At 42.0% G+C, this 27,960-nt stretch overlaps 1 protein-coding gene and 1 long non-coding RNA gene across 10 annotated transcripts in view; one reads left to right on the top strand and one right to left on the bottom strand.

The window, feature by feature from the left end:
• Nucleotides 1-847, bottom strand: part of LOC138748448 (uncharacterized) — a 162,847-nt gene extending 162,000 nt beyond the window's left edge. For both annotated transcript variants that reach the window (XR_011348038.1, XR_011348039.1), the window contains exon 1: nt 101-847. This is a non-coding gene — a long non-coding RNA (uncharacterized lncRNA). The remainder of the gene's footprint in view (nt 1-100) is intronic.
• A 228-nt stretch (nt 848-1,075) lies between these two features.
• Nucleotides 1,076-27,960, top strand: part of LOC138747881 (cation channel sperm-associated auxiliary subunit gamma-like) — a 196,406-nt gene continuing 169,521 nt past the window's right edge. For 2 of the 8 annotated variants that reach the window (XR_011347707.1, XM_069907478.1), the window contains exons 1-6: nt 1,076-1,157; nt 4,343-4,561; nt 12,628-12,681; nt 15,517-15,664; nt 17,379-17,505; nt 23,156-23,252. Coding sequence is in view for 1 of the 8 variants with exons in the window: in XM_069907478.1 (XP_069763579.1) it covers nt 4,379-4,561; nt 12,628-12,681; nt 15,517-15,664; nt 17,379-17,505; nt 23,156-23,252 (609 nt within the window). In the remaining 7 variants the exon portion in view is untranslated. Of the gene's footprint in view, nt 1,158-4,342; nt 4,562-12,627; nt 12,682-15,516; nt 15,665-16,053; nt 16,073-17,378; nt 17,564-23,155; nt 23,253-27,960 lie in introns of those variants that run through there. The other 6 variants (XR_011347711.1, XR_011347708.1, XR_011347709.1 and 3 more) reach the window with 6 other exon arrangements.

Below are 27,960 nucleotides of genomic sequence, written 5' to 3'. Positions count from 1 at the left end.
GGAACAATGGAACGAAGCAGCACTGAAGCATCAGCTGCAACAACCAACATTTGAGCGTCAACATGTGGAAAATTCATATGAAAGACTGTTTCGTGCTTACCCAACACAACTTGATCTCTGCTAACAGAAGAAGACCATCTCCCCAACCACCTCCTCACTGCCACCGCCTGCGGTCTCCGACACCTCCCCGTCGCTGCTGCTGGTCACGAAACCTCCCCACCGCTGCCGCTGCCGGTCCCCGACTGTGGGCCATTCTCCTGGCCAGCAGCCTGAGGCAACTTCTTCAATGCGGACGCCGCTGGCGTTACTGAAACCTCGGACTCAGCTCCGTTTGGCGTCTTGCTGGCCAAAAGATTTCTTTTTTTAATTTACTGTTATTGTCATCAAACCGACACCGATGGAGCATCAGAGCCCCACACGGGCAAGTCCGGTCCTGATGTTTTTTCCACTTGTGACGTCCTGCTGGTACTAATTTGTTTTTTGGATCATTTTGGTTTTCAGATCTTCAGATAAGGGGGACTCAAGCTATACAATATCATTCCGCCGAGTCCCACTGACCTGTGTCCAGTTGAAATGACTCCATCCCTCTCGCATCCATGTACCTGCCCAAATTGTTCTTAAATGTCAAAATCAAGCCCAAATTCACTATCCCAGCCAGCAGTTCGTTCCAACCCACCCCCCTCTCTGGGTGAAGAAGATCCCCCTAACTTCTCCCCTTTCACCCTTAACCCATGTCCCCTCATTTACTCTGTTTATCCCCCTCATCATTTTAAATACATTTATCAAAAATACACCAGGGAATAAAGTTCCTGGGATGGTGGGGGGGGGGGGTTGTTCCCATCTCTGCTGTGAGAGCCCCAGCCACGCATGCGTATTGCCGTCATACAAGCACCGAAGTACCACGCATGCGTGCTCTCCGTCTGGTCGGGCCGGGAGCCGTTTATAGCGCGGGAAGGCTGGCGGGTGGAGTTTGAAGGGGCGCGGGCGCGGGAAGGCTGGCGGTTGGAGTTTGAAGGGGCGCGGGCGCGGGCGCGGGAAGGCTGGCGGTTGGAGTTTGAAGGGGCGCGGGCGCGGGCGCGGGGGCGGAGTCAGTGCTTGGAATCTCACACGAAGTTGGAGCGTTGCTTTTATCAGCCAGTGTCACTGAGAGACGAGAGGTGATCATGTAATAATAAAGTCCACGGTGAATGTGTGAAGAAGTGCCCCCTAAACTTTTCCCCTTGACCCTTGACCCTCTGGTTTGTTCCTCAGTGCAAAAAGCCGACCTCCATTGATTCCACCATCATTTTAAATCCCCCCCCACCCTCACATCTCCCCTCATTCTTCTACACTCCAGGGAATAAAGGCCTTGCTGAGGTCAAGTCCTGATTACTGAGTGGTCAGATGCCCAGGTTCAGGCTGCACAGTCCTGTTTTGAGGATTCTGACCTCTTTCTGGAGCCACCAAGAGCTGAGTGTTCATTTGCCCTCCATTTGGGGCTGGAGGCAAATTAAGGGGCAGAAAGGGCACTTCCCTGTTAAATGTGATGTCCTGGGGTCCGTAGGCCACGTGCGCCCCTATGGCTTCTCACCCGCGTGCACAAGTGCCGGCTGACGCCCGCGGGGTGGGCCGGAGGACTGGGTGCCTCCTTCCAGCGGAGGGATGGGGAAGTGTGACGGCGGTGCACGAAGGTTGATGGCAGGGAAGTTAGCTACCCACAACCCCCCCCCCCCCCACCTCCCTGGCTGAGAGAGTTCCCTCTCAGCTGTGCCCGTTTTGTGAGCGTGCGCACACGCCCAAATGCGCTGCTGACCCGTGCACACTTCGAGGGATGGCCTCCATTTGGGACGTTTGGAAATGGCCACCCTAATGACTGGAGAATTGGTTCTGTGTTAAAAGAACCCAAAGAGATAGAAGGCTCTTTGATTCTTGATGGCAAAATTCAGTCAGTGAAGATGGCTTGCATCTCCAGAAGAGAATGTACCTCCAACCTTAGTCGTTAAACTGGCCATCTCCTTCCCCAGACGTCTCACTGTAATAGCATTAATGTCAAAACAATGAAAGCAAAGTTGAGGACTGTGGTTGTTGTAATAGACCATGAGAAGCCTAAGTTAGCATTGCTGGTTCCAAACCAAGTCTTGTGAAGCAGAAGTTTCATGGTTGTCTTTAACCAGGGCCGGATTAAGGCCAACTGATGCCCTAAGCACAGCCCAAAAATGGTTCCCCTCAACCCTTCCATGTCTAACTGACACGACATTAAGACTCAATAAGTGCTGAATGTGAAATAATTGATTAAAAATTGAGTTTTCTTCTCCCCAATTATGTTTTTTTTAATTATTGTGGGGCACTAGTTCAACTGCACAATGGTAAAACTGGCCCTGGAAAAAACTTGTGGTTTCCCTTTCCTTGATGCTCTCGGAACGTGCTTATTTTGCTTTATGGTTAATCCAGGCCTGTTTTTAACATGGGGAAGCTGCTACATATTTACTATCACAAGTTTTGCATTGGCAAGGGAAGACCCAAGATGACTGGAGACCTGGCTGTGCAGTTTAGGCATAGTTGTAACAAATATAATCCTATAAATATTGAAAACTAACATTATAAAGTAAGAAAGCTAAATTCAATTTTAGTTTGATGATGACATTAATTATTTGATGCTCTCACTAAATTTATGGCACAACTCGAGCCATCCATTGTGTTCAGCATGTGACTGCAGGTCTGTTTTTGATAACCTTGTTAGACTATATCTTGTGAGATGTAAATTGGATAGCTTACATTGTGGTACAGATGACATTAGATTTTAATTCAAGTATATGATTATTTTATGTTTGCCTTTTTAAGATTCTTTTATGGTCATATGATAAGACAGAAAATGTAACATTACAGGGAATTTCCTTTAGTTTGTCAAAAGGTAGACAAAGAATTGCCATTACTTTGTCCAGTGTCCCTTACAGTAAGAGAAAGAGAAGCAAAAGAGAGTCACTTTAGAATCACTGAGTGTCTGTGAATTTGCCTCCAGCTCTCCCGCAGCTCTGTAGTGCACAGACTCCTGTTCAAACCACTGGCAACCCGAACACCAGGTCCAAACCTCTGATCTGATCAGGAAGCCTTCAGCGCCTCAGGCCCTTCGTGAGCCGTTCCTAACCCCAGCACCCTCTCGTGTCAGAGTTTCAAGCCCTGGTTCCCATGTGCCAATCTCCAGCAGCCCTCAACCTGTATAGATTTTTTTTCCACCCCAAGTCATCTTTAGACATCTGTGGTCACCTTATTTTTATGGTCCTTCAGCCGCTGAGACATTTGCTGGTCCACTGCTGTAGTTACCATCCTGTGGAGTAATCTCTGCTTCTCAACGTGGGGTATTTGTCCCTATTTCTGGTGCCCTGCACCAGTCTGCAGCTTCCCAGAGACTGGAACCCCTTGAGGCTGCTGCCAAGCACAGGCGCCACCATCTTGGGCATAGGCCTGTGGTTGCAGGATTTTAAATAAAAACACTGCCGGCTCCTTTAACAGGCCATTTAAAGCCTGTATGGAGCTGCCAGCATCAGGACCAGGCAATTAGACCCTGTAGAGCAGCACTGTGTCTCTGCTCCCTGCTCTGCTGGGTGACAGGGCTGCTATGACAGCAGTTCCGGCAGTACTGCCATTTTTTGGGGGGGACCATTTATGCGAAATTTATTTTTCACTCTGCTCAGCACACATCTACAATTTCAATTCATTGTTTTGAAGAAAGGGGATTTTGCATTTGACATTGCAATTTTCCTCTGATTGCCTCAAAATTGCTGAAAACCTAGCTCCTGATTGTCTTTGAATTCTGCTATAACATCATTGACCCGAAGGAGCAATTTTCAACAGCGAGTGAAAGGCATGGACTGAGTAGATGTAGAAAGGTTGTTTCCCATGGTGGGAGAGTCTAGGACAAGAGGGCACAACTTCAGGATTGAGGGACTTTCAATTAGAAGACATGCAGAGGAATTTCTTCAGCCAGAGGATGGGATATCTGTGAAATTTGTTGCCACAGGCAGTTGTGGAGGCCGGGTCATTGGGTGTATTTAAGATTCTTGATTAGCCAGGGATCAAAGGTTATGGGGAGAAGGCTGGACAAAGGAGGTGAATGGGAAATGGACCTGCTCATGATTGAATGGCGGCAGACACGATTGGCTAAATAGCCTATTTCTGCTCCTATGCCTTCTGGCCTTATAGTCTTAAAATGATAACAGATTTTTATTTTCAAATATGCTTCATGTCTTTGAATATTTTATTTATTGAATATGCTACTTAATTTACATAATTTCCAGAACTCAATGTAACACTTGCTAGGGTATATGAATTAACATCATTTTAATCTTCTTTAATCTCTGTTCAGATACAGGATTTGCCAACCTACAATATTTGTGCTATTATGTTTAAATTATTTGGTCTTCTCTTGTGGCCAATGTATTTGACTTCCTGCTGTGAATGGATCATACACTTGAGCAAGTTTAATAACCGTAACGAATTCTTGGAAAGCATCTTACAACAAGGCCCAGCTGCGAATCTGGATCTTGAGTTTGAAAATTTAACTGATTCTAATGATAAACTTGATGTAAGTGTGTTTACACGTCAATTCACAGAACTGAACTAAACTCTTGAAATGCATAAATGACAGTTTGTATCTGATTTACAATTCCTATTGATAAATTCCTTTCTTACAGTTTTTATGCTAATATTTTAATGAATGATGCTTTCATGCATTTTGAGGCAACTTCTATGTAAACAATAGAGTTGGAAAACATGGAAATAACTAATTATTGAACTTATTAAATGAACTGATCAGGGACACCACTAAATAACTGACTGTTCTATTGCAAAGTCACTTTTTATTGCACTGAGATAACTGTGAATATGTGTTGTTGGCTTTATTATCTTTTTTAATTTAATATGTTTTCTATTGTAATTCTTTCTTTCTTTGGCTTGGCTTCGTGGATGAAGATTTATGGAGGGGTATGTCCACGTCTGCTGCAGGCTCGTTGGTGACTGACAAGTCTGATGCGGGACAGGCAGGCACGGTTGCAGCGGTTGCAAGGGAGAATTGGTGGGTTGGGGTTGGGTGTTGGGGTTTTCCTCCTTTGTCTTTTGTCAGTGAGGTGGGCTCTGCGGTCTTCTTCAAAGGAGGTTGCTGCCCGCTGAACTGTGAGGCGCCAAGATGCACGGTTAGAGGCAAGATCAGCCCACTGGCGGTGGTCAATGGGGCAGGCACCAAGAGATTTCTTTAAGCAGTCCTTGTACTTCTTCTTTGGTGCACCTCTGTCTCGGTGGCCAGTGGAGAGCTCGCCATAGAACACGATCTTGGGAAGGCGATGGTCCTCCATTCTGGAGACGTGACCCACCCAGCGCAGTTGGGTCTTCAGCAGCGTGGATTCAATGCTTGCGGACTCTGCCAGCTCGAGTACTTCGATGGATGAAGTCATTCCAATGAATGTTGAGGATGGAGCGGAGACAGCGCTGATGGAAGCGTTCTAGGAGCCGTAGGTGATGCCGGTAGAGGACCCATGATTCGGAGCCGAACAGGAGCGTGGGTATGACAACGGCTCTGTATACGCTGATCTTTGTGTGTTTCTTCAGGTGGTTGTTTTTCCAGACTCTTTTGTGTAGTCTTCCAAAGGCGCTATTTACCTTGGCGAGTCTGTTGTCTATCTCTTTGTCGATCCTTGCATCAGATGAAATGGTGCAGCCGAGGTAGGTAAACTGGTTGACCGTTTTGAGTTCTGTGTGCCCAATTGAGATGTGGGGGGGCTGATGGAGGACCTCAGTTTTCTTCAGGCTGACTTCCAGGCCAAACATTTTGGCGGTTTCTGCAAAACAGGATGTCAAGCGCTGAAGAGCTGGCTCTGAATGGGCAACTAAAGCGGCATCGTCTGCAAAGAGTAGTTCACGGACAAGTTGCTCTTGTGTCTTGGTGTGAGTTTGCAGGTGCCTCAGATTGAAGAGACTGCCATCCGTGCGGTACCGGATGTAAACAGCGTCTTCATTGTTGAGGTCTTTCATGGCTTGGTTCAGCATCATGCTGAAGAAGATAGTAAAGAGGGTTGGTGCGAGGACGCAGCCTTGCTTCACGCCGTTGTCAATGGAGAAGGGTTCGGAGAGCTCATTGCTGTATCTGACCCGACCTTGTTGGTTTTCGTGCAGTTGGATAACCATGTTGAGGAACTTGGGGGGGAGCATCCGAGGCACTCTAGTATTTGCCAAAGCCCTTTCCTGCTCATGGTTTCAAAGGCTTTGGTGAGGTAATAATTGTAATTATTAAATAATTAAATACACCCAATGACCTAGTCTCCACAACCGCCTGTGGAGGTAAGTGGAGGCAACTAACATCACATTTTTAAATTATTCATTCTCTTCTATGCTTAAGGGAAAAAAAATCAGGTGTCCTCCTTCCCAGACTACCTTTCCCCAGTGGATGATTTCCACACTAAGATTCCATCTCCATTCACCGGAGCTTCTTCCATACTTTGATTCCATAAATATTTGCTCAGTGATTCCCATTGCTCCCATCTCTCAGCATTCATGCAGTGTAGGGACCGATTTTAAAAAAGCAAAAAAGTTTGAACCAAAAAATGCTGAAAATACTCAGCCTCAGACAGCATTTGTTGGGAAGAGAAACAATTTGATATTTCCGTTTCTTTCGTTCTTTTCACAGATCTTTCTGCTGTAATGATTTTCTATCGTTCATAAGGAAATATAATTTTGAGAGGCAAAAATTGAGTTACTAAAATAATTTTTCCATGTGGGTTATCAAAAAACAGGGCATAGGTTTAACGTGAGAGTAGTTTTAAAAGGGATCTGAGGGAATTTTTTTTTTACATGTGGTCAACCACTGTATTGTATTGTATGAGCTGGCCCTGCCCCGTGAACCTGTGACTCTTAACTCCCAGAAATCCCTATAAAAGCTGTTACACCCAAACTCCTCCCTGAGTACCTGCCTTGGAACTGGGCCAACAACATATGAGATGTGTTGATGTCTTAAGGTGATTAAAGCCTATTAATCATAACTCTCTGTCTAATGTGGTTGATCGATAGCACTACAACACAATGGTTAATGTCTGCAGGGTGCTGCTGGAGGACATGATGGAATCAGGTACAATCATTACATTTCTTTTTCTTTGGCTTGCCTTCGCGGACGAAGATTTATGGAGGGGGTAAAAAGTCCACGTCAGCTGCAGGCTCGTTTGTGGCTGACAAGTCCGATGCGGGACAGGCAGACACGATTGCAGCGGTTGCAGGGGAAAATTGGTGGGTTGGGGTTGGGTGTTGGGTTTTTCCTCCTTTGCCTTTTGTCAGTGAGGTAGGCTCTGCGGTCTTTTTCAAAGGAGGTTGCTGCCCGCCAAACTGTGAGGCGCCAAGATGCACGGTTTGAGGCGATATCAGCCCACTGGCGGTGGTCAATGTGGCAGGCACCAAGAGATTTCTTTAGGCAGTCCTTGTACCTTTTCTTTGGTGCACCTCTGTCACGGTGGCCAGTGGAGAGCTCGCCATATAACACGATCTTGGGAAGGCGATGGTCCTCCATTCTGGAGACGTGACCCATCCAGCGCAGCTGGATCTTCAGCAGCGTGGACTCGATGCTGTCGACCTCTGCCATCTCGAGTACTTCGACGTTAGGGATGTAAGCGCTCCAATGGATGTTGAGGATGGAGCGGAGACAACGCTGGTGGAAGCGTTCTAGGAGCCGTAGGTGGTGCCGGTAGAGGACCCATGATTCGGAGCCGAACAGGAGTGTGGGTATGACAACGGCTCTGTATACGCTTATCTTTGTGAGGTTTTTCAGTTGGTTGTTTTTCCAGACTCTTTTGTGTAGTCTTCCAAAGGCGCTATTTGCCTTGGCGAGTCTGTTGTCTATCTCATTGTCAATCCTTGCATCTGATGAAATGGTGCAGCCGAGATAGGTAAACTGGTTGACCGTTTTGAGTTTTGTGTGCCCGATGGAGATGTGGGGGGGGGCTGGTAATCATGGTGGGGAGCTGGCTGATGGAGGACCTCAGTTTTCTTCAGGCTGACTTCCAGGCCAAACATTTTGGCAGTTTCCGCAAAGCAGGACGTCAAGCGCTGAAGAGCTGGCTCTGAATGGGCAACTAAAGCGGCATCGTCTGCAAAGAGTAGTTCACGGACAAGCTTCTCTTGTGTCTTGGTGTGAGCTTGCAGGCGCCTCAGATTGAAGAGACTGCCATCCGTGCGGTACCGGATGTAAACAGCGTCTTCATTGTTGGGGTCTTTCATGGCTTGGTTCAGCATCATGCTGAAGAAGATTGAAAAGAGGGTTGGTGCCAGAACACAGCCTTGCTTCACGCCATTGTTAATGGAGAAGGGTTCAGAGAGCTCATTGCTGTATCTGACCCGACCTTGTTGGTTTTCGTGCAGTTGGATAATCATGTTGAGGAACTTTGGGGGACATTTATACACGGACTTGAATATGTAGGGCATAGAAGGACAGAGACCCGTTGCAAGCATTAATGCAGATTGGCAAATAAAAGTCAGTATGGATGTGGTGGGCCAAAGGTTATTTTCAGTGTTGTGTAATTCTATCACTGTATGGCATCATTTATAACAGAAAATATCCATGAGTATGTTAACAATTTTTTCATTAAAGAATAGTTGTCAGGGTCCATCAAGTTTTTGAAAGAGAAAACCCCTTCATCAAGTTGAAGGTAGAGTGGTGGATGCACTGTATATGAATTTCAGTAATGAATTTGAAAAGGTTCCCCATGAAAGACTCATTCAGATAGTAGAGGCATGGAATCCATGGAGGGTTTGCTTTGTGGACTATTACGAGCTCCAATTTTAGTAAAATAGGATTCTCACTGTAAGGGTTAGTATAGGTAGGAGAAAGTGAAGGGTCACAGTTAACATTTCACACAAGCACCATCACAACACAAGTCACACCCCAGAGACAATTTGATACATTGGAAAAACTGAGGGAAGGCTTGTCAGAGTCTGTTCCAGATTCAATACATTTGCAAAGACTGATTTTGCAAGGGAGATCCATTCTGACGTCTGAAGGGAAAACAGCTTTTTGAAGCAGCTCTTGTGGCCAGTCAGTTTTGTGGATTCAGAGCAAAGCATGCTCTGAATGACTGGACCTTTTTGGTGGATTGGCCTGTGCCAGGAGGGTCTTTTGGGAAGCACAGTGCTTCATTTTGAATGTGACTAACAATGAAGTCCACTTGGAGAGACTGGTGCCAGGGTCTTGGTAGCTTCGTGGAGGCCACCCAGTTCGAGTCTTGCCTACAAAAGGTCCAGGAGTGTTATGAGCGCAGCTTGTGTGGATGGACATTTCTTCAAAGACAACGCAAGAATACGAGTCTGTAGCAGGACACAACTCCAGTCTTCCCATCAGTTCAACATTAATTCTTGGCATCAAATTTCAAAGGGCCATGCTTCAAAACTGAATTTAAAAGGCTGAAATTGAAGTAACTTTCTAGATTTTGGTCTGGACTGTAATGGTTTAGGTATATCATACACACAATACACCTGCGCATAGTTGGGGATAGATTTAGTGTTAAGGATAGTCTAAAAATTAAGACTGTAGTTTAAGTGTAAGAAATAAAATTAGTGTTTTAAATTTAAACACTGTTTGGTTCATTGTCTTGCTGCTCATTACATGTGGTAAAAATGCTTACAGAAGGTGGTTGGATTCTACATGGAGTTCGGTGGTTAGTGGTGTTCCACAGGGATTGATTCTGGGACCCCTACTCTTTGTGATTTTTATAAGTGGAAGGGTGGGTTAGTAAGTTAATAAGGTTGGTAGTATCGTGGATAGTCTGGAGAATTGCCAGAGGGACATTGATAGGATGCAGAGCTGGGCTGAGAAGTGGCAGTTGGGGTTTAACCCAGAAAAGTGTGAACTGGTTCATTTTGGAAGGTCAATTGTAGACAGAATACAATGTTAATGGGAGGACTCTGAGCAATGTGGACAAACTGAATGACCTTGGGGTCTGTGTCTACAGGATACTCAAAGCTGCTGCATAGGTTGATAGTATTGTTACAAAGGTGTTCATTACCTCATGGTTCTTGAATTTGATCCCATAGTTAATGTTGCACCTATATAGGACCTTAGTTAGATCCGACTGTGTAAACCTCACTATAGAAGGATGTGGTTGGTTTTGAGAGGGTGCAGATGAAATTTACCAGGATGCTGCCTGGATTGGAGAGTATGACTTATGAAGATACATTGAATGAACTTGGCATTTTCTCCTTGGAGTGACAGAGGATGAGGGATGATGCAATCGAGGTGTGAGAGGCTTTGATTGTGTGGATGGCTATTTTCCTGGGCCTGAAATGGGTAACACAAGGGGGCATAGTTTAAAGTGGTTGGGAGTTAGTACTAGGGTAATGTAAGTGATAAGTAGTGGATACATGGAATGTGCTGCCAGCAGCTGTGGTGGAGGGAGGTACAATAGGATCTTTTAAGAGATGATTAGATAGGTACATGGAACTGAGAAAAATGGAGGGTTATGCAGTGGGGAAATTCTAGGTAGTTGTGATGGTAGGTTATTATTTTGACGCAGTACTGTGGGCCGAAGGGTCTGTACTGTAGATTTCTATATTCTTGTTAGTTTTAAGTTACAAAGTGGATATGGAGGAATGATTAGGATGTGGAAAATATCTGAAGAATAGTAAGGTAAGGTGATATGAATATTTATTGAGCCTCTGCTTAACAGATGAATGATCAAGAGAGAAAACAGGCCACTACACTTGTTAACTATAAAATCTAGATCAATCCTTAAACCAAAAGGAGAATGCATAATCAATGAAATGAAAAAAAAGAATGAATATTTGAAACAACAGCAGGTGCTTATTTTAAACAAAAAAGTAGACAAAATGCTAGAAATATTCAGCAGAGCATACAGTTTTTTCTCCCTGTTGTGACCAGAGTTCATTACCTGAAACATTCACTGTATCTCTTTCCATAGACACTGGACCTGCTGAGTATTTCTTGCATTTTCTGTCTTTTGTTCCAGAGATTCTTTAAGTTTCTATTGGATAGAACTAGCAAATGTCACTATTATTTAAAGGAGAGGGAAGACAGGAGAGAATGATCAGTTAGTTTGAAACGACTAGTATGAAAACTGCTGGAATCTATTATTAAGTTAGTTTAATAGTCAAATTATACACAGTACAATTAAAAAGGGTTTCTCTGCGAGCAGTCTAACAGGTTATCTCTAACATTCACATAGCCATGTAAAGAATACAATTTACAGAGCATAGGGTTACTGTGAAAAGAAAGATCAATTGGTTCCAAGCAAGGAAGGACATCACGATACCACAGTTCTGGAGTTCAGCTGGGAGCCTGACAGCTGCAGGAAGAAACTTCATTGGTGAATGTTTTAACACTTGAACTTTCTCCTCGATGGAAGCTGGAGGGTGTGTCCAGGGTGTGATAAGTCCTTTAGTATGTTGCCTTTCCAAGGCAGTGGGAGATGTAGTTGGAGTCTATGGTGTGAAGGGAAGTTTGTGTTATATTCTGCACAGTTTTCACTACCTTCTGTAGCTTCTAATCTTGAGCAGAGCAGCTCCGATTCCATACTGTGATGAAGCCAGCAAGCATGGTTTTGATGGTGCACTTATAGAAGTTATTAATGGACAAGGAGGACAATCCCAACTTCCCTAGTCTCCTATAATGGGAAGGATAAGGAGTATGTAGAATTGGACAGTACAGACTTAATTGAAAGAGGAAAGTTACGTTTGACTTTGGTGAATCCAAACATAGATTGGGTGACCATTCTGTTGAGGACCTAAGCTCTATTTGTGTGTCTAATCTTTAGTTTTCTGTAGATAACCATTTTAACTCCCCCAACAATTCCTATGGTGACATGCAAGTCCTTTCCTCATTCATTGTCAGGGTCAAGGAATAATATATCATTTTCTTCCAGAACAGCCTTAAACCTAACAGCATGAACATTGGTTTTCTAATTTTAGGTAACCCCTACCTCATATGATTCCACCATTTCCATCTCCTCTTTACCTACTCATTTAGATACTTTTTGCTCTCACTCTCTCTAATTTCTCTTTCTCCACCCCCTCCCCTCCAAATAGTTTCTTCTTCTTAATGTCTTTCCAGCTCCCGTGCCTTCAGTATATTACCTCTGGGCCCCTCCCTGAGCTTCTTTCACCTTTACATCCATAAAATTTCCCCCCTTTAGCCCCATTAAAGCATTCAGATCTGAAATGTTGATTGACCATGACTACCCATGGATGCTGTCTGGCCTGCTGAGTTCCTCCAGCAATTCTTCGGTTTGCTCAGGATTCCAGTATCTGCAGCTTTTGTGTTTCTACACAAGCCTTAATTTTGGTAAAATTGTTCTGAAAAACAATTTTTTTAAAAATTTCTCACTTCCTGAATATTGTGGACAAGGAAATATTTAGTGCTGTTTACTTTGTGTTGATATACAAAAAAATCTAAGATTTAGTCTAGTATTTTATCTTTTAGTCAGAACTTAATCTTACCTATTTCAAATTGTGCAATGATCTCAAATAAAAATGTCTTATCATGAAAAAGCTATTGATTTATCTTGGAAATTAATGTGAATATGTATTTATAACTTGTTGTTTCATTGATTAAATCAGTTTTTAGTGTGAAGTAACTTGCAAATTTAACCATTTTTTCCCTTTCAGCACTACTACGCTTTCCCTTACTTCCTAAAGATAGAATTATCCTGTGGAAATCAGGTACTAAAACTGTAAAACACTTTTATATTGTACCATTGGGCTGTGAAGACTTGAGGAGGGATGGGGCTAAAACATCTCAATTGCAGTTGGGTTGAAATAGCAGCAAAGGTACTTAAGTTGAAGATATTACAGAAATTGGGAAGAGCAAGGCACAGTATTCAGCTGAGGTGTGACTCGAAATTGACGCAGGTTAAAAATCAGTTAGTATTGTTGGAGTTGCCGAGATGGTGGATTTCACCATTTTGTTGCGTTAAAACATTGTTGCCTGTAACACCAGCTCTGAATTGGGTCCTTTCAAAAAATATTGTTGTTGAAATGTTGAAAACAAATTTAAAATGAGTTGTTGATTGTAGAGCTCGTCGAAAGAACCAAGACTTGTTGATCCAAACCAAGGCTTTTATTAGCAAAAGACAGGAGCTCTTCACAGGTGGCCGACCAGTCCGGAATGATCCGACCTGGCTAGGGACACAACCGTTTAAGGCCCAGACAGTAGGCGTGGCTAAGCTCTCAGCCAATTGCTGTAAGCACAGTCTAGATACTGTAACTATATACACTATATACATTGGTGATAGATCTGTACTATCACATTGATAGAATTGGGAGCCCAATAGTTCCGTTAGTATTTGGCAGAGGTATGGCTAGAAGTTAGTGCAAATAGAAATGCTGAATTAGTGTGGAATTGGCTCAGAAATGTATGCTGTATCATGACTGATGTTGTTTCATTAGACATAAGAATATAAAGGGGCTATTCAGCCATTTAATGATGATCTCATACATGTTCCCACTCAGGCCCGCTGGCCAACCTTCTCCCCATTACCTTTGATCAAGTCAAATTTATTGTCTTCGGTTGCACAAGTACAACCCAACAAAATAGCATTTTCTGATCCTCGGTGTAAAACATACAGACGAATAATGCATATACAGGGCAAGTATTCATATATACAAACAAGTAAATATTATTTAGTAAATATGAGAGTCTCAAATGGTCAGCGTGAGCAGTTCCTTTGGTCATTCAGCCTGTGAGGAGAAGCTGTTCCTCAGCCTTGTGGTGCTGGCTCTGATCCTCCTGGATCTCTTTCCTGATGGGAGGAATTGAAAGTGGAAGGGGTCCTCAGTGATTTTGCACTGCCTCTTCAGACAACGACCCTGGTAGATCACATCGATGGGGGTGGGGGGGGGGGGAAAGGGAGACCCCACTGATCCTCTCTGGCACTTTTATTGTCCTGTGGATTGATCTCTGATCCATTTCTCTATGATGCAGCTGGGCAGGACACTTGATAGAGCAGGGTCAGCTTTAATTGTCTTGGTTTCTGGACTTGTTAGCTACATATCCCCAACTCCATATGAACCAAACAATAATGAGCCTTAAGGCTTACCACCTTGCTCTGCTTAAAGAATCAGCTGCAGTGAGAAGGAAGTAGAAGTGTTTTAATTATACAAAAAATTAGCACAACAGAAAAGTTTTGGCAGTGAAATGAGAAGAATAAATTAAATGCTTGCCAGTGCTTACTGATATTGTCTAGTGTTACGCCTCACCAGCAGCAATTGAGAAATGCATAAACATTAACATTAAGTTTAACACAACATTTATTAACAATGGCCAATAATAGAATTAAATTAATAAACAACACTCAAACATTAGCCTTTATGGCAACTATATACTAACAACAGATATTCATAATGTGTGTGTGTGGAAAAAACCAGACCATTACAGTCGAAGGCCAAAATAAAACTCTCAAAACAAAACCTCAAGTCAGTCACATCAAGTCAGTCAATCAAAAGAACAGTCCACAAAATCTGGTCTCTAGGCGTTGATTTCTTAGTTGCGCACAGGTCCTTTAGTTGGACATGGAGAGAGTTGACTGTTATCACTGCAGACTTATGACCTTGGCAGGGGAATATGAGAGACTTTCCTGAGTTTTAAATGTGGTAATGAACCCCTTTAATTTTTTCACAAAGGGAATTTTCACACAGTGATCTCCCAGTCTGCACCTTCGATGCCCCTTTTTAGGGTTACCAAATGACCTTCGGTCACATTAGTCTTCTCCTCTAAAGCTCTGTCTTGGGTTGTCAAGTGAATTATAACACATGAAATCCTCCTCTTGAAAGGGGACTGGAGAAGCACAGATCGGACACACACACACACACACACACACACACTCTGGGAGTCAGAGTATCACAAACTGCTGTCAGGACAACAGTGCTGGTACCCATGGACAAAACACCTCAGTCTCCCTTCTTCTAACTGAGGCTGTTGGGTAAACACCCTGACAGTTCCTCACAGCAATGCTGGCACTTGTGAAGGAAGCAACTTGGCATCCTGCATGCTGAAGCTGCCAGGTGAGCACCCACACACAGACTGACTATTTGACTAACCGCCGTCTGACTGACATCTGACTAACTGTTCAAACTCAGCACGGTGGGCACTTCAACTTCTCCAGCGTGTGCTTTCAGCTCTCCTGATTGGCAGAGAGGGGTTGACCACAGCGGTTGTGCTCTCCACGAGCCAACCAGCTTCAGTGTGGGGCTTGTGTGCTCCTGACAGCTGTCAATTCTCCCAGTGCGTGGCTCTCGCACTCCAAGTAGCTGTTCGCTTTCTCAGCACAGTGGTTCAGTGCTTCCCACAGCACGAACTCTTCTCTCTCCCGCTGCATATTCAGTTCTCTCCCTGCTCTGAAATTAAAGCTGTCCAGAGTCCATAACACTACCGATATTTTCATTCTGGTGTGTTTTTGTCTGTTTTCACATAATATCTTTTAAAAATGTGATATTTGATTTCACTCCTACTAATTCATAAACTGTAATTCCTTTTCTTTTCTTTTTCACTTAATTTAGGATGAAAATGGAATACATGCTCGATCTGCACACCTTCAGGGAATATATCCTATTGTGAAGATAAAATTTCAACAACCGGTCAATTCAATTTACAATTTGCCAGAATTGTTGGAAGTCGTCGTAACAGCGGTACCACTAGCTGATGATGGTGAGTATGTTGAATTTGACCACATGCAACAAAACTTGGAAAAAAAAAGGTGCACTGTCAGAAAATAAATCCACAATTTTTCACACACATTCAGATTTGAGGCTATGCTGCAGAGTGCCCAACTGTAGTTCTACCATTTAAAAGTACAGCATGGGAGAGAACAGTCAGCCCTAACAGCAGTGGACAATAGATGGCTTGTATGAAGTTGATCAGCCACTTGTTTTGTTAGACTGTAGGGTCTTTTGAAGCATTCCTTCCCATGCTCTAAAGTTAAATCCAAGCTCTGGTCTTCTTGAAATCATTAGGGCATTTTGTTTTTATATTTAATGTAGGTCCAACAATCCACCAGTAGGAAGTGAAACCAACTTAAAAATTGGCAAAGATGGAGTGGAGCTAATTGGAAATGCAGTGAGTTCAAATGCAGACGTCAACTTAGCCTAAACTTAATAAATGTACATATTGTCTCTGAGAGAAGCACCAAGACTGAAGTTTCCCACAAGAAATGTTATATCAACTCAAGTTAGATGTTTTATGTCTTTTCACTTTTTGAATATAGATTATACATCCTTTATATAAAAGAAAATGATTGGAAATGAATTGGATTTTGTAGGAGTGTATAATAAGAAATAAAAAGTATTTATTTACTTTTTTTTTTACAATGAAAGGTAAACTGCATGGGTTCAAATCTGGGGCTGTCTGTACAGTCTCCCCTTGTCTGTGTGAATTTCCTCTGGGTGCTCCGGATTCCTCCCACCCTTCAAAGCGTATGGGGGTTATAGGTAAATTGGTGTAATAGGGCAGCACAGGCTCATGGGCCGCAAAGGCCTGTTAATGTGCTGTCTGTCTAAATTTAAAAGTTAATTTAAAAAAATAAATTGAAGGACAAAAAATAGTTTAGTATAATTTTTTAGTGGGGGGGGTAGAAGGGGTTGGGAGATGGGGGTTTAGTTAGGGTTTAGATGGGGTTCTTTGTAGTTTTTTCATTTAATCAATAACTGTAACAATGTTTTTTTCATTTGTTATATATGTGTTAATTTTAAATAAAATATTCAAAAAAAAATTGCAGCCAATTTGGACAAACAGGAACTGTCAAACAACCATATGGGTAATAATCAGATCATCTATTTTGATGACGTTAGATGAGAGAAAAATGTTTGGTCAGGGTACAGGTTAATTCTCTTGCATTTTTTTTCCAAAATAATAATATCCTTTATGTTCTTCTGAGAGATTTGGTTTAGCATTTTATGGGAAAAAATGGCACCATGCATAAGATTTTTTTTTAAAATTAGTCCACTGATTATTAAACTGTAAGTTTAGAATTTAATTTTGTGAGATTTAGACTTTCAAAATTCTAATCAAGTGAAAAGAAATGGAACAAAAGCCAAAGAATTGTTATGTTGGGTTCAGTACTCGTTACTTGTAGCATACTGTATGTTTTTGTGCAAGATTATCAAGGGTTTGGGTGGATATTTCATAATGATTTGAAATTAACAAGGAATTACCACTGTACTATCTCCTGTCATTTTCTTTAATGCCAGTATCATGTAACTGGTAGGGTGGCTTTAATTTTTGCAAGTATAATAGTGATAAATTCTGAGGTCCTTAATTCTGTTTTCCTTCATTGGGTAAAGGAATTAATATAACTGGATAATTTCATCATGAGGTGCTAGGGTTTGGTTTACTTTTTTTTTCTGTTTTCTGCTTTTTGTTGCAGATTCTAAATGTTTGGAGGAAATTTGTAGAGTGGCGTGGTATGTTCCCTTTCCTTACAGGAATGGATCGGTTGTATCGGAAGTTACAGTTACAAGCAATAAAATCGCTTTTCCTATTGTAGACAAGAAGTATGAATCACAAATTTACAATTGACCTCCAATACTATGTTGAAAATATAATTTACATGTATGTGAAACTGATGATCATAGAATTGTGCTGTAAAATGATAATAAGCTAAACTTATTACATTCTTGAGATCCTCATTTAAATAGTTTTGACATCATCAGAATGGGGATTTCATAAAGCAGCCTGCGCTGGGTGGGTCACGTCTCCAGAATGGAGGACCATCGCCTTCCCAAGATCGTGTTATATGGCGAGCTCTCCACTGGCCACCGTGACAGAGGTGCACCAAAGAAAAGGTACAAGGACTGCCTAAAGAAATCTCTTGGTGCCTGCCACATTGACCACCGCCAGTGGGCTGATATCGCCTCAAACCGTGCATCTTGGCGCCTCACAGTTTGGCGGGCAGCAACCTCCTTTGAAGAAGACCGCAGAGCCCACCTCACTGACAAAAGGCAAAGGAGGAAAAACCCAACACCCAACCCCAACCCACCAATTTTCCCCTGCAGCCGCTGCAACCGTGTCTGCCTGTCCCGCATCGGACTTGTCAGCCACAAACGAGCCTGCAGCTGACGTGGACTTTTACCCCCTCCATAAATCTTCGTCCGCGAAGCCAAGCCAAAGAAAAATTCACCAATGTCATTGTACTACTGGCAAACATTAAACTACAAAACAGGCTGATAGGAAATAGTCATTTCATGCTTTATTTATTGTAATGTGAAGTTATTTTGCAGTACTAAGACCAATTTCAATCTCTTTGATTTTTAAAAAAGACATCTTAAAATATAATCTTATAATTTAATAGGGTAAATTTTTTTTGTCTTTCTAAGAACAGAATTCTTTTTACATTAGATGCACATCGAATCCCAAATTTATTAATTGACAAATGAAATATTCAAAAATAAAACATTGTGGATGCTGGAAAGTATCATTTAAAATGCAGAAAGTATTCAGTAGGTTAGGCAGCATTTGTTTAGGGAGAAACAGTCAAAGTTCCAGGCTGATAACCTTCTTCCAGTTTTACAGTCTCCTCAAGGGGTGCAGTAATTGTGTGAGCATTTTAAAGATGTTTGAATCTGATTAGGTAGATGAAGAATCATGAATCGCAGTGGCTTGAATTCCGCATGGTGGCCACGAAACTTGATGTGCTTTGTAAATGTGGGTAAATAAAAATGATGATTGAAGAAAGGAAGCGATGAGAGGATGCGATAGAATAATGGTGGTGGTTATAGAGCTCGTCGAAAGAACCAAAGACTTGTTGATCCAAACCAAGGCTTTTATTAGCAAAAGACAGGAGCTCTTCACAGGTGGCCGACCAGTCCGGAATGATCCGACCTGGCTAGGGACACAACCCTTTAAGGCCTAGACAGTAGGCGTGGCTAAGCTCTCAGCCAATCGCTGTAAGCACAGTCATTACACTCTAGATACTGTAACGATATACATTGGAGATAGGTCTGTACTATCACAGGGGTACAATGCAATACACGTGAGGAATGATCTAATGAGGAAGCAAAAACTGCAGATCATCAAATCCTGAGCAATGAACTACTGGTGGAATTGATGTTGTTTACTCAATGGATAGCGCAACACTTACAGGCCCAGCAACCGGGGTTCAAATCCGACGCTGTCTCTAAGGAGTTTGTACATTCTCCATGTCTGCATGGGTTTTCCCTGGGGGCTCCAGTTTCCTCCCACCCTTCAAAACATACAGGGGTTGTAGGTTCATTGGGTGTAATTGGGCGGCATGGGCTCATGGGCCTGTTACCGTGCTGCTTGTCTAAATTTAAAATTTAAATTAAAAATTTAAGGAGGTGCGCAAGACCATAGCACAATGATTAAATAACTTGACTAGTACCCAAAGACTTGGATCCAGAGATAATCTTGAATTTCCTTCACAGTGGCCAAGATATACTGCAGGTACTCCCCAACTTGCAACCTATACGACTTTGCGTCCATCTGCACTTATGACCGAATTAAAAAAAATATATATATGTAAAATAAAAAATATAAAATATGCGCAGTTTATGTTGTATTTGACAAACTACAACAGGGATACAGGGCATGTAAGAGCCAAAATGTGCATACTTACTCTGTTAGTCGGTGTCCTGGGGTCCATAGGCTGGAGATAGATTCCTTTGTGCCTGCGCAAGTCTTTGGTTGGCACACGCATATGCCTGCGCGAGAGTTAAGGCCCCTGTTGATATTGAATTCTCACCCTTAGCTTACGTGCATGTGCCAATTGAAGACTCGTACGTGTGCACAGGAATCAAAAGGGCTGTGCCCAGATTATGGAACCCGGGACCCCGAATTACAAAGTAAGTACACACATTTTGGCTCTTGTATGCTCTGTATTCTTGTTATAGTTCAAGGGTGAAAACACAGAAGTAATGTGGAGGAAGTTTTTGGACCACTTGTGCAGGGTTCAGAATAGGTTTGTCCCTCTGGGTCAAGGAAAAGGGGGTAGGAAAAGGGAACCGTGGCAAACGAAACAGGTCAGGCAACTCGTCAATAGGAAGAAGGAAGCATACGTTAGATATAGGAAGCAGGAAACAGGAAGGGCTCATGAGAAGTAGATGGTAGCCAGGAATGATCATAATAAAGGACTTGGGAGAGCTTTAAGGGGGCCTGAGAAGGCTTTGGCACAGAGGATGAAGGAGAACCCCAAGGCGCTCCATGTGTAAGTGAGGAACAGAAGGATGATGAGATGAATGTGGGGCAGCTAAAGGATAAAGGAGTCAACATGTGCCTGGAGGTTGGGGTTAGGGCTGTGTACTGGACATTAAGATGAATTATTGAATCTTCTTAAAAACATCATGATTGTTAAGTCCCTAGGTGCGGACATGATCTACCCCAGGCAGTTGTGGGAAGAGAGAGAAGAGATAGTTGGAGCAATAACTATGATCTTTGAACCATCTTTGGCTGTAGGGGAGATGCTGGAGGATTGGAGAATGACAAATGTAGTCACCTTGTTTAAAAAATTGTAATAGGGAGAATCCCAGAAATTATGGACTGGCGAGCCTAATGTTAATGGTGTGCAAACTCATGGAGAGGTTTCTTAAGGATAGGATCTATGAGTATTTGGAGATATACAGTCTTCTCAAGGACAGTCAGTGTAGCTTTATGAAGGGAATGTCCTACCTCATGAGCCTTATTGAGTTTTTTGAGGAGGTAATAAAAGAAATTCATGAGGGTAGGGCAGTAGATGTGGTCTACATAGATTTTAGCAAGGCATTTGACAAGGTCCCCCATGAGAGAGTCATCCACACCAGTTCTACAATTCTGTTCATATGCTTTTGCATATTAAAAAATATGTTATTCTCTTTATTAAAGATTAAGATTCACATCATGAGAGACCATATCATGCTGGATCCATCCTGCTGCTCAAACCTTCTGCTCTCTGTGCTCATGTGCAATAATCTGATCTGGATCTGGGAGACTGGCTCAGCTGATCTACCCTAGCTGAGAGCAAAGTGGATTGAACCATAATTAATGATCGCGCCTCCGGCAGTATGTTTTGATAATCAGGCATGTTTCTAATGTGGACATAAATCATTTAAAAAGTAAAAATATATGTAATTAACAGCACCTTAATGGGCAGCGTGGTTGGCAGAGTGGTTAGCTCAATGCCTTTACAGCTCCAGTGATCGGGGCCGAGATTCGAATCCCATGCTGTCTGTAAGAAAATTGTATGTTCTCCTTGTGTCTGCGTAGGTTTTCCTCGGGGACTCCGGTGTCCTCGCATTGTTTGAAAGATACCAGGGTGTAGGTTAATTGGGTGTAAATTGGGCAGCACGGACTTGTGGGCTGAAATGGCCTGTTAACATGCTGTATGTCTAAATTTAAAAAAAAACTTTAAATTCCTGAATGTTAGGCAAATAGAAAGTTATGACTGTGAGATAGGGTACAAGATTTTAAATGTAGACATATAGTACGGTGACAGGCCCTTCCAGCCCTCGAGCCCGTGCCCTCCAATTACACCCAATTGAACAACATTTTGAAGGGTGGGAGGAAAACAGAGCCCCCATGGAAAACCCATGCAGACACAGGGACTACGTATAAACTGCTTGCAGACATTTTCGAACCCTAGTCACTGGTGCTATTATAGAGTTGTGGTATCTGCCACGCTAACTATTGTGGAGTAAGTTTGTACAGGGCTTGGGCTGTAATATTCTTTGTTCTGTCCATTAAGAGTGAGTAAAAAAAATTCTTAACAGAATCATCAAATTTGCTGATAGTACCACAATAGTTGGTCTCATCAGAAACAATGATAACACATTACAGAGAGGAGATTGAAAAGCTCATAAAATGGTGTACCAGCAACAACATGAGACTCAACGTGGACAAAACAAAGGAGATGATTGTGGACTTCAGAAGGACGAAGGTTGACCATTCTCCACATCAGCGGTTTAGTCATGGAAAGAGTGAAAAGCACAAAGTTGCTGGGCGTGATTATAAAGGGTCATCTATCCTGGACTCAACTCCTCATTAGTCAGGGAGGCGCAGTAGTGCCTACACTTCCGAAGGAGGTTGAAGAAGGCCCCCATCTTGACAGCATTTTACAGGAGCATGAATGAAAATGTCCTGTCAGGCTGCATTATTGTGTGGGATGGTAGCTGCAAAGCATCGGACTGGAAGTCAATATAGAGGACCATCAAAACAACCATGAGGTCACTGGGGTCTTCCTTTCCTCTACAGACAACATTAAGTAGAAGTGTTGATTAAATGGAGCTCAATGAATTATCGAAGACCCTTTCCATCCAGGGAACAGCATCTTTGACCCACTACCATCAAGAAGGAGGTACAAGAGTATCAAAATCAGGATGGCCAGGCTGGGAAATGGCTTCTTCCTTTTTTGAATTGAAACTTGATTGATAGGCAAAAACAGAATCATTTTAAATCTATTTTAAATAGATTCTGATAGCAAATGGAGATAGGTCCATCACAGGATCCGAGCTCCCATCAATGTGAGGCACTGCCTCCAGAAGATAGGAAATTTCATGAAGGACCCCCATCACCCTGGACACAAGTTCTTATTGTTCCCTTCAAGCAGTAGACCAGCACTTCCAAGTTTAAGAACAGTTTTTTTTCAACACCTATCAGGCTCTTGAATCTCCCCTAATCAGGGACTGCTCCCACACTACAAATGGACAATCGGCTATTGCACTGGTATCACTATTAATACTTTTTATCTAGATAGCTTGTGTATTGTCTGTTTTAATTAAATGAAGTTTACTATTATAGTTTTATTTACAAATAATAGTTCGGCTGCACACTACCTGATAGTAAATTTATTGTAATTATCACTGAATTTTAAAAGAGAATTGTCACGCTACCAAATCCATGAAAAACTCAAGCTTGCTTTTCTCATTTCCAGCATCTGCAGTCCTCTGTGTTTCCACTGCAATTTTTATAACTGTTAATGGGCTCGCTATTTTCCTACAGACCTGATTTCGGATGTGTTTGTGCAAAATTATAATTATGTTCTAAACACAGAAATGGTGTAGTACTGACTTATTTCAATTACTCTAGGATGCATTGGTATGGTTTTGCTAAGACATGTATTATCTGTTCTTTTCAGTCAATATTTAAATGTAGATTAAGAGCTATTGTGGGCTAATCTCAATTTTCCTTTTGTCTTTATGTTGTCACCTTTGCAAGCAGCATTCTGTTAGGTGTTGATGGTTACTTAAATCTCAGACTGAATTTGGAAATTGGTGTTGACCAGAATATCAGGCAATTTGACATTGGTCATGAGGTGAGTACTTTAGGATTTTTTACTGCATATTGATTGGTGAGGTTCAATTAATTTTGCTGAATCCAGTTCAAGTTGTCCTCTTCTTTGAGCATGCACATATATTGTGGTTCTTTCAAGATAGCTTAAATATTTTATGCCCCTTTAACATTCAATAAAATTATTAAAAGATACTTTTGAATTAAAGAGCATTCTGGATGTAATAAATAGTATTCATGGATTTAAAGAAATTTAATCAATTATTTGAAGAATTAAACAATGTATTAAGGTTTGTTACGGAGTCCAGACCACCCCAAAACCAGCAGCAATAGATAAGCCCCACAACACAGGGTCACTTCAACAAAAGTATCTTTTAATTATATTTGAACAAGAAAACAGAATTAAACTTTTACTTATTAGTTAACCTACTTAATCCCCCCCCCCCCCCTCTAATACTAAGGGCAGGTGTGTGTAATGTATATTAAAGATCAGAAAAGTTCTTTGGATCACAGTCCAAACTCACTGGTTGCAGACAATTCTTGTACTGTGCACAGAAGTTAGCATTAACAAAGTTCACCAGGCCTTGGTGTTTAACAGGCAAATGGTTACCACTCAGGAGGGTTCTTGCTGGTTTTCAGAGAGAGAGAGATTCCTTTTCCAGGACATACGCAACTGATTCCTTCTCAACCAGTCTTGCTGACGAAACTTGCCCCCTTCAAGGTTCTCCAGGTGATCCTCTTTCTCTCATGTCACCTTTCAGACCGCCAGTCTTCTCCTTTGACCAGACAGCCTTCCAAAGTTTACCAGCTTGTCCCTCTGGAACTGTTTCACACCCACCCTCTCTGAGAGCAAAACTGTTCCCCCTCTGCCTGCAAAGATCACATGCTCTCCCGGGCCAGCTGTATGCTGCAACATTGTGGCTCTTTCTACAAAAAGCCCTCTGCAAAAGTCCTGCAAAAATTCTGTGTTTGAAGATGTGTGTGTGCAAGCTGCTCTAGCAATTCCTCCCAAACCACCTCGAAATCCTCTGTCACAGGTTATTCAGTAGACAAAGGAAGATGTATTAAAAGTGTTTACAATATATTTCTTTTGGACATTTAGGAAGTAAAATGCAACAAGGTCAAATGTTAGGATACATGGAGATGCATGGTTGGTGTCAGAGCAGTAAATGCATACAAATAGAAAAAGAGAGTACCGTTGATGTTTCCTGGAATTTCTTGATGTGCTACAAAGAAACACACACACTCACAGTATGGGAGGTTAAGATCTAAGATTTATTGAGGCTGGAAAGGCTCCTTTTATACAGATGAAGTTTGATTGGCTGACATCATCCGCATGAATAATAATAGTGGGTGGGAACATTCTTGCATGTGAATACCCTTCTTCCCCAGCCTGTTATTGATCTGATAGCTGGGCAGTTTGGCCAGGGCCATTTTAGGGCTGCTGGTCTTGTACTGCTCCAGCTTTTAACCGTGCTGGTTCACTGTGTTAAGGGGCGTATTACAGTGTGCTGTTTTCTACCGCACACGCTGCGCGATGTGCTGACTCGATCTTCAGAGTGGCGGGCCACCACAGTCTCTGGTTTTCCATTCTTAGGCCACTGTGTACACCATGTATTATGATTTAGAGTCAAGAGATTCTTTTATGTACACACATTCCTCTTGCTGGTTTTTTACTTTTATGTTATTTTATTAGTTTCACACTGAACCAAAACTTTTTAAAAATGTATTTGTCTTCATATTTACAGGAAAGAATGAATAAAACATTAATCAAATATCCATAACCAATGAAACAAGCAAATGTACTTTTATATATTTTCTCCCCATCCCCCCCCCACCCAAAAGTAAGAAAAGGAAAGAACACTTACCATTTAATATACAATAATATTAGCATAGACAATCATTAATTGTTATTAAAGATTACTAATTAAGAGGAGTGGATAAGATAGAAGAGGTGGACGGAAAATTATGCATAAAATCCATACATGGTTTCCAAATAAAATAAAAGTTTTCAACTCAATTCCTTAAACTATATGTAATTTTTTCCCAAAGGTATACAATTTTGCATCTCATTATACCATCTACCTGATCCAAATATTTAAGTAATCCCCAAAATGAGATGGTTTTAGTTGAAGTCATGGAGTCTACGGAACTGAAATAGAACCTTTGGCCCACCATGTCTTTGCCAACCATTGTACTCATCTCTGCTGATCCCATTTACCAGATTTGTTCTGTAGCATTCCATGCCTTGGTGATTTAAGTGTTTCACTAGATATTTCATACAAGTTGTGGGAGTACCTGCCTCATCTGTTCTTGGTCAGTGTTTTCCAGAATCCAACCACTGTCTGAGTGAAGAGTTCTCTTGCAGACTACAGCTGCATTGCATCTTATACCCATGGCCTCTGACATTAGACTCTCACACCATGAGTGTTTGTAAGGAGTTTATACGTATTGTGATTGACCTCATTCCAGCATGTTTATCTAATCGAGCTTAAAGGGCCCTGGGAGAATGCAGTGGAAAAGGCCTCTGAGTGCAAGAAACTGAGAGACACTGGGCTTGCAGCTGATATGCATCAAAGTGGCTGGAAGGCAATGGTCCAACCAGTTGACATAGATGGCAGAGGATTTGTAGCCACATCAACATCAAGGTTACTCCAGGAGTAGGAGGAAAGATGCACTGACAAGCAGTCAAAGATCTCTTCAGAGCTGCTGAAAAGGGTAGTCAGTGACTCTGGATGAGAAGAAAGGATTCCACCTGCAAATAGTATATTTTGAAATATGAATGTGAAGGAATGTCTCCTCAGAAAATTGCTCACCAGGAACAAATAGTTTGAAAATCAATAATTATAGTTATTATGTTATTTAAAACTTATGAATCTCATGCAGGAAAGCAAAAAAACAATCAGTTTATTTCAACAGAATTGCGTGATATACAGATGAAATTTTGAATGTTAACTGTTGATTGCGGGGAAGGCTGCAAAAAGTGGAATCCCTGGAGGTGTGCTGTTTGGTTGATGGCATTTTGCATTGCAGATGTGATATTTAGTTGGAAGTTGCATAATAAAGATTCAAACTCCAGGCACTGATTGTAAAGGTTAAAACCTTGTGTTTTTGCATCTTTGTAATTTTGTGCCTACCCCTTTAAGGAGAAGTAGTAGTGTTACCATAGTGATTATGATGTCATCTGTCGTAATATCTGCGTAGACTCGGAGTTTGTATCTCATTCTTTGAAGAATCATGGAAGATACGTGAGCTCGAAATACTTTGAACTTCTCTTAATAATTTCTTAACTTAATTCATCTTATTATCATCTTACCTGAAACCCAGGTAACATTCTTGTAAATCTTATTTTGTTGATATCCTTCCTATAATTCGGTGACCAAAACTGCACACCATATTCCAAATTTGGCCTTACCAATGCCCTATATATATGTTCAACATGAGATCCCAACTCCTGTATTCAGTACTCTGATTTATGAAGGCCAACATACCAAAAGCTTTCTTCACCATCCTATCTACATGTGACTCCACCTTCAGGGAATTATGTACCAGAGTTCTTAAATCCCTTAGTTCTATGGCACTCCTCAATTGTCTACCATTTAACTTGTCTGCTGATTAGTCCTACCAAACTGCGGCACTTCACACTTAATCAGTATTAAACTCCATCTGCCATCTTTCAGCCCACTCTTCTAACTGGCCTGTGTCCCACTGCAAGCTTTGAAAACCTTCCTCACTGTCCACAACACCACCAATCATCCGCATACTTACTAATCCAATTTACCACCCCATCATCCAGATCATCTTGTGAAGAATATATCCCAATCCAACTCTTTACTGGTCCAGATTCTTACGGTAGGCTGGTTTCACCATCAATTTCATCTTCAGCCACTAATTCTCACTATTCTCTGTGGAAAGAAAAATGATTAAAATTTGGGTTTGTGGCCCTTCATCAGAACTAAAATTTTCATTCACCATCCCATTCCTACTCCGATCTTTCAGCCAGCCTGTGGCTTCCTTCACTGTTACAGTGTAACCTAATGAAACTGAGCCCTTGCTTCCGTCTGGGTATTTCAGCTCCAACTTGTTCTTTCTTCCTGACATCAGAAGAACTGTTATTACTTGCCATCCTTTTTTTCTTTGCTGCACTGTTTCCTGACCCTGCTGAGCATGTCACAGGAGGTAAGACCAAAATTAGTAACAATGACCAGAGGAGCTTAAACTGATCCATCCTGTCATCACCTCACTCCACCAGGAAAATTGCAATGATTCTTCCTCGTATCTCTTGTTGCTATTTCACGATATCACAAGATATAAGAGCAGAAGTAAACCAATTGACCCACTGAGTCTGCTTCGCCATTCTCGTCATGAGCTGATCCATCCTCCCACTCAGGCCCACTTCCCAGCCTTCTCCCTGTAACCTCTTATACCCTGACTAATCAAATACCTGTCAATTTCTGTCTTAAATATACCCAACGATCTCGCTTCCACAGACACCTGTACCAACAAGTTCCTCAGACTCACAACCCTCTGGCTAAAGAAATTTCTCTGCATCTATGTTTTAAATTGATGCCCTTTTATCCTGAAGTTGAGCCTGCTTGTCCTAGACTCTCTGACCATGCGAAACAACCTTGCCACATCTCTTTTTGAAAGCAAATTTAGACATACAGCACAGCAACAGGCCCTTCTGGCCCACAAGTCTGACCTGCCCATTTACGCCCATTTAACCTACAACT

This window comes from Narcine bancroftii, chromosome 13 (assembly GCF_036971445.1).
Source record: "Narcine bancroftii isolate sNarBan1 chromosome 13, sNarBan1.hap1, whole genome shotgun sequence".
Taxonomy (NCBI): Eukaryota; Metazoa; Chordata; class Chondrichthyes; order Torpediniformes; family Narcinidae; genus Narcine; species Narcine bancroftii.
The sequence above is the reverse complement of the archived record's forward strand: the minus strand, read 5'-3'. Positions and strand labels throughout refer to the sequence as shown.